Source organism: Sarcophilus harrisii, chromosome 1 (assembly GCF_902635505.1).
Source record: "Sarcophilus harrisii chromosome 1, mSarHar1.11, whole genome shotgun sequence".
In the NCBI taxonomy this organism is placed as follows: Eukaryota; Metazoa; Chordata; class Mammalia; order Dasyuromorphia; family Dasyuridae; genus Sarcophilus; species Sarcophilus harrisii.
Genome location: NC_045426.1, coordinates 694,991,157 through 695,003,586, shown reverse-complemented (window position 1 = coordinate 695,003,586; position 12,430 = coordinate 694,991,157). Strand labels below are relative to the sequence as shown.

General features: G+C 38.5%; 1 protein-coding gene across 10 annotated transcripts in view; it reads left to right on the top strand.

The window, feature by feature from the left end:
- Nucleotides 1-12,430, top strand: part of NOS1 (nitric oxide synthase 1) — a 415,858-nt gene that overhangs the window by 297,589 nt on the left and 105,839 nt on the right. The window contains exon 39 of one of the 10 annotated variants that reach the window (XM_031948669.1): nucleotides 4,047-7,013. The exons of 8 other annotated variants lie outside the window; for them this stretch is intronic. In XM_031948669.1, coding sequence (XP_031804529.1) covers nucleotides 4,047-4,234 — 188 coding nt within the window. In that variant the 3' untranslated portion in view covers nucleotides 4,235-7,013. Of the gene's footprint in view, nucleotides 1-4,046; nucleotides 7,014-12,430 lie in introns of those variants that run through there. One more of the 10 variants, XM_031948676.1, reaches the window with a different exon arrangement.

Genomic DNA, 12,430 nt, shown 5'->3' with positions numbered 1-12,430 from the left:
TTGTATGGTCTATCTAATTTTCTTGGCTTGCATTTCCCCACCTCAAAAAATAATAATAATAATTGCAAGAGACAGTGCTACAGGTTTAAATTTTGTAAATATCTGTGAAATCCCTGGATCACTTATGCCCTTAAAGATAGGAATAGGAGCAAGTAATGTCCAAAGGTAAATAACCATGTCATCAAAATAACAGGCAAAAATAAAAATACAGATTTTTAAGGAAGTTATAAGGCACTAGTTCAGCAGCAGTTTGACTGATTTTTGAAGCTATCATTTATTATAAGTTTCTCAGTTATTGCCTTTGGTGCTTCAGTGGATTCAAAACTTATCCAGTGAATTCACCAGTGTGCTGGGCAGACCCCATGCAGACCTTCTCATTATGTCCCCCTCTAGACCCTCCATTTGGAGTGGGGCTTTCCTCTCATTCTCTTGACATTGGATGCTGGTGGAATTTATATGTTATCGTTTAAGGATCTTGATATATGATCAGCGTCCCATTGCTCTGGTCATCCTAATGTGAGAACCAGGTTTTGTCACCTCCTGTTAAAGTTCATTTTCATGTATTTGTAAGTTAGGTGGTACAGTGAATAGAGCACCAAACTTGAAGTCAGGAAGGCTCATCTTCCTGAGTTCAAGCCCAGCCTCAGATATTTACTAGCCATGTGACTCTGGGCAAATCACTCCACCTTTGTGAAGTGAAGGGTGAAAGTGAGGGCCTTTACCCTGCCTCAGTTTCCTCATCTGTAAAATCTTTGCCAAAAAAAACCCAAATGGAGTCAAGGAGGGTTGGGCATAATTAAAAAACAACATGTGGTATTTCTAGATTTGTTTAGTTAAAGTTTATTTCTGTACAAAATGTCCTTCTCTGATTAAATTTTCCTACATGGTTCTAATAGTCTTATTACTGTGAATATGTAAAAAGCTTTGCAGACCTTAAATCCCTACCCAGATGCTATTAGCTATTATGATTATGATTAATAGCTCAGGCCTGCAAGAGCTACCATTTTCTCAGTGAGGGCACTCTGACCCCTTATTAAACCATCTCTGAGTCACTTTGGCCGAATTACTTTCATCATCATGTATCAAATCTTGGGATAATTAGCTTTTCTGAACTTAAACAGACTTATCCTTGAGTGACAGATCCAGATGCAAAACTTTTCTTATTCAGTAGGAGGTAGCACAGTTTGTGCTCTGCTGCCACAGCTTTTTAGAACCCAGGGCCACCCTCCTAATAATGAGGATCTGAGTAGGACATTAGTGAAGCGTTACCATTAATAGAGACCTCGGCCAATCCCTGCATCCCTTAGTGAGTTAGACGATGGAATTTATACCAGATGAATTTAAATAACATTAATATTTTAAATGCATTTAAATATATAAGTATTCCATGTAATTATGTATATATGTAATATATGTATGTATGTAATCTATGTAATAAGAGATCTACTCAAAATAAGAACTCTTTTTAGCAACTAAATGTGAAGGTTTTGCCACCAGAGGGCACATTTTGCCACTTTTACAAACACATGGCTTGTTAGACGTGTAAGAGACCTTGGAGATAATATGTTCCAACTTCCTCTATAGAGAAGGGAGCTGAGGCCATCGCAGCTGGCTGAGGACAGTCTCCCTCCAGACTCCTCATTTTTTAAAATCTCCAGACAAATAGATCGTTCTGTTCCGACTTAAAGGTTCCCCACTCTTCCAAAAGCCTAGTTCTTACTGGCTCCAAGAATTCTGCCTTGCTTTTTTTCCCATATATCATCGCCTCAGTGAAGGAGTCAAAAAAGTCAGATGGCTTTTTCAAATGAGAGGGAGCATTTTTTGTGGTTTTCTGGACTTTCACAAGTCTGTGTTGTAAATGCTTCGGCACAATATAGCATTATATGTCCTTTCTTTGTCTTTCCCTCTCCCCAAATAAATATTTGGATCAACTTACTCTAAATCCTTCTCATTAGATCAATATTTACCTCCTCCCTCTGATTTCTAGTCCCTGGGTATTCGGTGTTAACACGACCAGCCATCTTGACCATCTCGGGCACAGAGCTGCGCCCCTTCCAGCTTCCTCACTTTGGCCACTCCTGGCCCTGCCAGGCTGTTTACCCAGGAAGTGACCAGCAGCTAGACTTAATGCTTCTCTCCAGCCGCTGCCAGTGATGGGGAGCTCCCTCGTGGTCTCTTCTTTGCCTCTTTCCCCCAAGCAATTGCCTGTCCTTCGTGGCTGCTGTTTGTCCCAATTCCCAGGACACCGTACATGCTGCCATAGAGGCAAGCTGGCTATTAACAACATCATAAATAAGAAGCTGACTGTCTTTACCCACCGCACCTCCACTACCCCCAAGAGGTACACAGCCAGCCAGCACATTGCTGTGTAATAAAACATGACTAAAGCTATAAATTGTTGGCTGAATTACTAGAGAGAAACTAGAAATAAAGTCTGTTGGGATAAATTACCCACCTGAATTAACTTTACTTTAAACTGTCTGCCTACTGTGAACAGAAGAAGCCTCTCTCTGGAAGGCAGGTGTAGGGATTGTCTCTTGGTAGGATTCCTTCCCCTCCCCATCATCCTGTCTCCCCTTTCTAAATTTGGAAAGCAGAAAATGCAAACAGAAGATGGGCCCCAGCTTGACTTCCCCCTTGTCCAGGTTTCAGCCTGCTATGATTACATCATCCTGAGCACTCCCTGAGCACTGCTTGCCTCTGAATCTTTGCTAATTGGTTCCTCTTGCTACTGGTTACAAATAGCCCTCAAAAGAAGGGATGTTCCCTTAGCCATTAAAAGTCTGAATTTTATCAAAGCTATTGGTGCTTTCCGGGACTTTTACTGTCATAGCATCACCGCAGATGCTCTCCTCGTAAAGAGAAAATCCATTGATATATTTTTTTTATTATATAGCTTTGCTGTGAGGAGCATGTAGTCAGACTTTTAAAGAAATACTTTACGTCTTCCATGTTGGGAACTAGACTTTTCTTCTTGATGAGGAAACAGAAGCATTCTACAGGAGATCTGCTGAAAGGCCAACGGTACATTCATAGAACTTGAGGTAGCTTCAGGATACATCTCTGAAAACCAACACAAAAGTCCTTATTGTTGTAGTCATTGTCCAGCTTCATCTCTCTTGTGCTGGCTGTATAATTAGAAAATGGGAAAGCCAGAGCAGTGGTTCTCCTGAGACAAAGAGCAGAGGCTAACCCTGGCTGCTCGTAGTATGATATTAGAAGATCCTAGATCTAGACTAGAAAGATCCCTCAGAGTCTTTGACTGACAGATAAGGAAACTGAGTCACAAAGCCGTTAAGTGAGTAGCACAGGTAATGTGTTAGAAGGATATTTGGACCATAGCTTCTAACTTTAGGACAAGTGTTATTTCCACTGGCTCTCTGGAAACAGTTGAAAAAACTGTCATGTTTTCCAGTTCTGGGAGCCGTGGGAGAAATCGCCAAGATTGATGGTGACTTGTGATGAGAGAGGCAGCAGTAGTGCATGGGAAGCAAACTGGATGTGTCCTAACCAGGAGACTAGGAACAAAGCACTTACCTTTTCAGAGCCTCAGTTTTGTTTTGTTTTGTTTTTTTCCTGTCCAGTGGGGACTAAAAATGTTCTTACTACAGAGCTCACAGGTTTGCCGGGAGGAAACAACTCTGTACACATTGAGCCACTTAATAACATTGTTATTGATAGTTTTCTGTAAAGAAAAGCTTCTTAGTATTCAGAGCTCTCTAAAGTGAAAGGGGCTGCCTCAGGAGATTGTGACTTCTGGTGTAATCCGAAGTCTTCAGAGCTAACTCCCTGCCTTCCCTGGCCTCCCGCACCGAGGCCCAGAGAGGTCCAAGTCATTGTAGACTGAAGATCCAACCAGTATTCTCTGGGTCCAAAGGCAGCACATGAACCACTGAAGCGAACGTTCCTTATGTACCCATAGCCTGGCCGCAAGGCCCTCTGAGGTCCCACCAGCTCTGAGCACTTCTGAGAGGCTCATTCTGTAGGGAAGCACAGAGTTCTCCAGATAAGTCTCCCATGTTGATCTGCCTCTCTTGTTCCAACAGAAAATCTGGAATATAACATGGAACCTCAAGAAATCTCTCACCCCGATGTCGGTCGCTATTTTTCAGAGTTTACTGGAACTCATTATGTAGCAAACACGGAGCTAGAAATCCGGTACCCAGAAGATTCAGAGTTTGTATGTGAAACCGTGCAGAATATTTACAGTACCAAGAAAGAGGACAAAGAGTGAGGGTGGACGGAGGACAGTAGGCGAGTGAGTGCGTCTCTGCAACAGCTGCTCTTCCTTTCTGCGAGGACCGGCTTCTGGGAACACATTGTCCCCATGGTCCTCAGGCTCGATCTCCAACCAGGAATTGCACTTCTTAACCAATGATATCAGCTACCTTCTAAGTTAAATAATTCTAATGCGTGCTAGCGCTCCGATCCGAAGATGACGTCACCTGCCTCCGCCATGAGTGAAATCATTTGGAAGGCAGTATGGTCGGTCAGTGACGCGGCTCGTCCCAAGGAGACAATTTATTAGGAATTATTGTTCTCAAGGTCTTATGGTCAGCACTGTACTTAGCCTCCTAACCATTTTTTAAATCTTGTGCTTACTGTAGTTTGTGTCCATGAGGATTTAATTTTATGAACAAGAAGGGGTCATACGTGCTTATAATAATTTTTTAAATCAGATTTCCCTTGGAATTTGTGCAATCGTAAGTCATTTGTCTTATTTATCCATGAGTTTAATTAAACATTTGGAAATTAACTTGTAAGGGATCCTAGAATGTGGCTGGAAAGTCTCCGGGCTTCTCTTTTCAAAGACCCTCATTTCAATGAGTTCAAAGGCCATTGGAACTTTCCTCCTGATCTTTGTGAGAAGCATCTTCTCTAGCGTGTGGGGCACACCATCCATCATCCTATCCTCAGTTCCTCTCCCTAGCTCATGAGTTCACCCCTAACCAGAGATTGTTCTCTTCTATTTCTATCACCTCAACACTATTTCGAGAACATTCTTGAGAGGAATGTGCTCTGGGTTTTTCTATATGGACCCTATCTGGCTGCCTTTGAACTACTTAAATCTGGCAATTGAGAAGTGATCATTGCCAAGGGATCAGGTCACTGATCTATCACTCTTCACAGCATGGACGAGTTCCCATCTGATGCTTAAAGCCAGCTGGGTGCCTTCTGACCTCCCACCTCCCAAGACCTAAAAAAGGCGGTCTGATGACCTGTCTCACCTTTGACCTGAGCAATACAGCCTGCCCGGAAGGAGAAGGAAAGGATCTGTTTCATACCCCTTAGGAAGTCCCGAGGGCCCGAAAGCATCAGCACAAGCAAACTGTAATTAAGTTGCTTGGGAACGTCTGGGATGGTAGACCAGTAGTCTGCTGTTTTCTTCTCTGAGATTTACTTGGCTTGGAATATGGAGGCGCGAGCATTGAGGCAGCTTTGATAGATCCCTGCGCTTTTCACAAGCTTGACAACCCTCCAATGAGCAAATGCCATATATAAGGGGACTAGGAGCTGCTGCCGGAGTCCGCTTCTGATCCTCATCCCTGTAAGCTTAAGGCATTGCAATTAATGTAGTAAAAATAAGGTTCTAGGGAGGTGAGATGCGCTCTCCACTCCTCCGCATTCTCACTGTTGACTTGCATGCATTATTTTCTCAATGTGTTAATGAATGTTTTATTTACACAGTAAAAACCCTGGTGCCCACAGCAGCCCTGGGGAAGGCCATCAGAGATCACCAGGCCACGTAGCATTAAACAGCCACCCGGAAACAGTGGCCACACAGCTCCCCCCAGCTCAAAAAGGAGCTTTAGCCACCCTCCACATCCCTCTTCTGTCCAGACTCAAGGCAGCTCACTTGGACTGGAGTTTGAAAGTGTGAAAGTAAATGATCCTTCAGGGAGACTCTTGGAGAGCCTGTCCTGCTTTAGAGGGAGAACTTGACAGTGAAATCTTATAGAGGTAAAGATCAGAATATGGTTGGTTTTGACTTTGTTGAAACAATTGTAAATAATGTATGTAGAGTGTTTTTAAATGTGCTCCTTAAGTGACCCTTCACTTGGTTCCAGGAAGCAGGTACCAGTTCTTAATGTAAGCTGTCCTTTGGGCACTTTATATTTTTCTAAAAGTCTGTTTTGGACCCAATATGCTAAGAAATTGTAAGATTCTCTTGAGAAATTGCCAAAACTTTTGTCCACTTTAAAGCAACTTGTTACCATAATCTGTAAATAGAACCTTTAAGTGTTAAAAAATGTTAAATGTTTGGACATAATATTTTCATCCCTTTTCCCTAAGTGAATATAAACATTTGAATTTTGAGGTATAATTAAAAAATGATTAATTTTATCCAGACTATCACCAAAGGTGACCTGCCAAATTTCCCATCATGCCCACAACCTAGAAGTGACATGAGTAAAATGTCTCACCTTTTCTGGCCTAAAAATGCCCCCCCCCCAATTTTATTCTGTACTAAACTTTGTATAACACTGGAGAGTAAAAGTGGGATAACTGCATGTCTGATTTCGCTGAAGGATTAATTTTTGCAAGCCTGTGACTAATCATTCAGAATAAATGTTTGTAATGCAAAAATTTACAGCTTTTTAATTATCACATTGGGTGGGTGGATGTCATAAAATAAGAGAGAGAAAAAGTGAGGGTTTGGTATTCGAGCACATTTAGCTCATTGAAGAAATGTGGTCAGTGACTTTTGTGTTCAAACCAACCTTCCAGTCAATTTCCCTTGAAGCAGCAAGATTTTGATGGGAGAAAGTTAATCTTGTTGTTCTGATTAATGTGTAAGTTGTAATTGGGTTTAGTTCCATCTCCCTTGGTTGTGTGATTGCTTCATTCTATCAGGTCTTCAAAGACAGAGGTGTTTTATTCAGAAAGTACTGTTTTATCAATCATTGTTATATTTTACGATGTCTTCGTAAATCTAAGCGTGTTTGCAGTGACAGGCACTTCCAATTTTGGATTGTCTGACTCTTGCAGTATTCAATAAAATTGTGTCAGCATTTACGGGCTCTTCTCTATATCCCCAGATCCTTTGATCCCAAATATTTTTTAAGTCGTTTCTGTTTGAGATGAATAAAGGTAAATGGCTTGAAGTCCTGCCTCCCACATTTCTAAATGCCTTTATTAATTTTGAAATTAAGATTGAGTGAATTCCTGATATGAATTTCCTGTTTGTTCCTGTGTTTAAAATGCAAAGGTGGAGAGAGGGGAGATACACCAAATGAAAAAACCCTCCCTACCAAAAAAAAAAATTGTTCCCTAATAATGTTTCAATATATTTGCCTTATTTTTAGACAACTTTCCTTCTGGGCATTCTAATGCATCATCCAGCCAGAGTTTCTTTCCTAGGAGTAGGACTCATCAAAACCATGGTGAGAGTGGGAGTGAAGATGTCATATGGGGGAGGAGGGAGTGAAGGATGAGGCAAGTTGACTGTGTTACTTTTCAGTGCTGAGGGTTGGGTTCTTGAGAAGGTGAAATACAGTTTCTTTTTCGTAATCATTAATTTTGTATCCCTTCAGAGCAGATATATAGAACATCTAACCATTGACCAGGATGTTTAACAAAAAACATGTCAATGTTTAGCAAGAGTGGGTTGGTTCTTCCTGTGTGAACTGCGTAGAGAGCCTCCCCCACCTCTTCTTTAGCCAAGAATGGTGCTGGGGAGTTGATGACAGACATGGCAGTTGCATGGGAGAAAGGGGGAAGTGTGCATGGTTAAAACCAATAGCTTTTTATAAAATAACATAAAAAAAAAAAAAACTTGGAGGGATGTAATGGAGAAGTAGCTGGTAGAGGATCAAAAGAACATCTGGAAAAAAGGGAATTCTGTAGGTATTTAAGTAGCTTCCATAGTATTTAATATTCTCTTTCTTCCTTGAAAAGGGGAACTAAGTCCAGGAAGAGTTCAAATCTGGCCTCAGACACTTACTGGTTGTATGACCCTAGGTCAGTGACAACCCCTATTTGTCTCAATTCTTCATCTGCAAAATGGAGACATACTGGAGAAGAAAATGACAAAGCACTCTAGTATCTTGACGAAGAAAACCCCACAAACTAATAAGTGTGGGATCCCATAAAATCAGACGCAACTGGACAACCATCTTCCTCGAAATGATTCAAATTGATGGAAATCCAATATTCAGATTGACAAAAAAAGATTTAGAGTCCACATCATTTTCTTATCTAAGACAGTTCTTTTTAGACTTGAGAAGTTGATTTTTTCACCTTCATCTTTTTGAAGTCATAATAATTAACATTTATATCATTCTTTTTAAACTTAGAGCGCACTTTTTCCCAACCCTATGTTGCAGGGGTATTGCAAATATTAACCTCACCTTGCAGGTAAGGAAACCGAGACCTAGAAATATTGTCCATGCCCTCTATTGCCCAACTAGTGTGGAAAAGAATCAGTGTTCCAAACCAGGCCTTCTAGGATCAAACATAAATTGTTCTCTGAGATCCCCTTTCCAACCTTTCTAGTTCCTCTATTCTGTAGGTGTACTGATCTATTTGAGGCACATGGAGGCTCATCTTCTACCTCCATGACTCTATCCTCTTACCTCCAGTCTTATCTCCCTCCTCATTGGGGTTTCATGGAATCCCCAGTTTCCTTCAAAATTCATTTCCATACTTATCTTTTTTTTTTTTTTTTAAATCTCCCCCTTCAGTTACTATTTGTTTTCTCCTCCAAGGTTACCTTGTGTCTGACTTGCATGTATCTTGTTAACTCCTTAGAAGGGTATGGATTTTGTTTCTGCCATCCTTAAAAAAAGAAAAACAAACAAAAAAATAAACCCTCTTATCTTGACATTTCTTAGCTGTTAGTGCTCATCTCACTTCAGATCCAACCCTCCCTTCTGACAAAGAAAAATAACAAAGCAGAACTATCTAACATGGCCATATCTGATTATTCTGAGAGGTTCTTACCTTCTGCCAGGAGATCTAAAGTTCCATTATTTGTGTCTTCAAACTTGCATTGATTTTTCAATCACCCCTGAGTTCTACTCCCTTTTTGTGAGTGTTTCTTGCCCAAGGAAGTATATAAACATTGTGTATATTGTTCTCTTGGTTCTGTGTATTTTACTTTACATGTGCAACTTCCCATGTTTCTCTAAATCCCTCATATCCATCATTTACCATTATGCATTAATATCACATTACATTGAAATTGTCATGGCATAGATGCTACATTTGGAGTCAGAGATTCATATCCCAGCCTTGCTACCTGTGTAAATGAACTTTAACTTAACAGCCTTGATTTTCTATTGGTTTAAAAAAAGAAGAAGAAGAAGAAGAAGGAATAAAATAGATGACCTGAAAAGCTCATATTAATTTTAGTGCTTTTATCCCATACACCGTAGTTTTCTCAGCCAATCCTACTCTGTGGGCATCCATTTTGTTTCTAGTTCCTTGCTACCAAAAGAATCACAAATTATGAATGATCCCATGTTCCCAATCACTTGGTATGAAAAATGCAAATAATCCCATATCATGTGATAGAAACACTCAAAGGATCCTAAATGCTCCAAAACATGTTGTGAAATGATGATAACTAAACTTGGCCCCAGAAAGAAGTATGAGAAGGCACCTTCTCACCTTAAGAGGTGTGAGAAACTATGGATATGGAAAATTGCTTATAGTTTGAGACCTTTTTGATGTGATAATTTGCTAGTTGTTTTGTTTGTTTTTTTAATTCCTTGTTAGAAAGAATGGCTTTCTGGAAGGGCAAGAGATATATTGGAAAATGTAGGTGATGCAAAACCAAAAATCATTAATAATTTTTAAATTAATTAAAAAAAAATTTTTTCCCCTAGAAATTTTGGAAAGCACTGAATCTTGACCTCTTCTAATTTTTAAAAATAGCTTGACCTCTTATATTTAAATCCTGCATCCTTTTTGAGCACATTGTTTTCTATAGCATTTTGTGCCAAACTGCATTCCAGTTGTCCCAGCAGTTTTAGTTTAAAAAAGCAACTCTTCTCCCAATAATATGTTTTTCAAACGCAGGACTATTTTTTTAAAATTTCTTCTGTTTCTTGTTAATCTAACCTGTTCCCAGTCCCCATTTGCATTGACTTTTCTGGTTTTTTAACCGATGCCAAGTTGTTTGGATTACTGTTGCTTTATAATGTGAATTGTCACTCATGTTTTTATTATGACTTCCCTTTAATACCTTTTTCCTCCAAATGAATATTTTGTTATTGTTGTTTTGTCATGTTCTATAAAACATTCCTTTTTGAGTATTTGAATTTGAGTTGTAGCACTAAGTTTATTAATTTTGTTACTATAAGTTTTTTTTGTTATTTACCGATATAACCTTGAATAGTAAATATATATCCAATATTTTTCTTCTGTTTCTTTAAAAAGTGTTTTCTAGTTTTTTCAAATCATGTATGTCTTAGATTAATTCCCTGATATTTTATGCATTTTTTAGTTATTTTAAATGACATTTATCTTTATTTCTTCTTCTTGACTTTTGTTAGGAGTATATAGAAATACGAATGACTGTTATGGATTTACCTTGTTGCCTTGCTAAAGCTTTTATTTCCACTTCTTTACTGATTCTCTGGGGTTTTCTAAGTACCCTGTGTCATCTGCAAATAGGGTTATTTTGTTTTTTCCATTGCCAGTATTTATACCTTTGATTTTTGTCCTCCTACCTCATAGTTATAGTTAATGTTCCCAGACTAGCTCATACAATATTGAGTAGAGTGGGCATCTTTGTTTCCCTGTTAGAATTTACAAAGCTTCTAGTGTTTTACCATTGCAAATGATGTTAGTCCTTGGTTTTAAGCATATGCTTGTGATCCTATTAAGGAGAGGTCTTCAATTCTTGTCCTTTAATCTTAAGGGGTCTTAACATAAATGGGTGCAATTGGGTGGGATAGAGTGCCCATCTTGAATCATCTTCCTGAGTTAGATCTGGCCTCAAGATACTCAAGATACTTACTAGTTGTGTGACACTGACAAGACACTTAATCCTATTTGCTTTAGTTTTCTCATCTATAAAATGAGCTGGAGAAGAAAATGGCAAATTACTCCAGTATCTCTGCCAAGAAAACCCCAAATGGGGTCATGAAAAGTTGGACACAACAGAGAATGATTGAACAGCCCAAATGAGGGCTGCATTTTAGCAGAGGCATTTTTCTCATCCACTGATATAATTTTATGCATTTGTTATGGTGGTTTCTTGTATGATTAATTATGATCATTATTCTAACACTGAATCACCCTTATGTCCCTGGCATGAATCTAATTTAGTCACAGTAAATTATTTTCTAGGTATATTTTTATAGGGTCCTAGTGAGGACTTAGAACAAAAATTTACATCAATATTCATTAATGAGCTTAGTCAATATTTCTCTTTCTCTGCTTTTTTTCCTTCCTTGTGGAGGTGACAGAGTTATATGTGTCTCATAAAAGGAATTGGTAGAACATATCTCTTTAGGGGGAGGGGTATAATTTTTCAAAGCACGGGTATGAGTTGCTCTTTAATTTTAATTACTCTTTAATTTTTGTTCTTTAAATTTTGATGGAATTCATTTGTAAATCCTTCAGTAACTTTACCCACTTTGGCTTGTTCAATTTGCTTTTCTGAAAGTGGAATACTTGATTTTTCTATGTCTTGGCTTTTGTTTTGTTTTTTCAATTTCTCTTTAGATAATTTATTTTTTGTAGATATTCATCAATTTCTTTTACTTTCCCAGTTTTGCTGTTGTGTAATTATGTATAGTTGTTCCTAATAACTTATTTCCTCTGTGTTATAAGTTCACTTCATTCATTTTTTATTTTGGTAATTTAATTTCCCTCTCTTTCTTTTCCTTAATCAGGTTAGCTAATGGTTTATTGATTTTGTCAGTCCTCAGCAACCCAGCTCTTAGGTTTGTTTATCAGTTCTATAATCACTTTAGTTTCTAGTTCCTCAGAGTCTCCTCTAATTTCCAAACTGCCTTCATTTGTACTTATTTTAAGATCGCTAATATGTTTATTTTCTAATTTTCTAATTGCATACTCAGTTTATTAGGTCTCTTTTTCTATATCATTAACATAAGTTTTCTTAGATATACATTTCGCCTTGAAGATTGCTTCAACTGTGTCCCCAAAGTTTTGGTGTATTGCTTCATTTTTATCATTATTTGTAAACATAATTATTTATCATTTCTATCATTTGTTTTTTGACTTGATCCTTATTCAGGATGTTATGATTTATCCTCAAGTGAGACCTTTGTCTTTTGCTTATATATCACTATGTCCATTATCTTAATCTATAAAGGATGCCTTTATCATTTATGATAAATGATAAACTGGACTAAAAAAGTTTTAACTAATTTTTTCTGGCTTTAAGTTTGCAAAGCACTTTATATGTTATCTCATTTGGTCCTCACAACAATTCTATAAAGTAAGTCCTGTTATT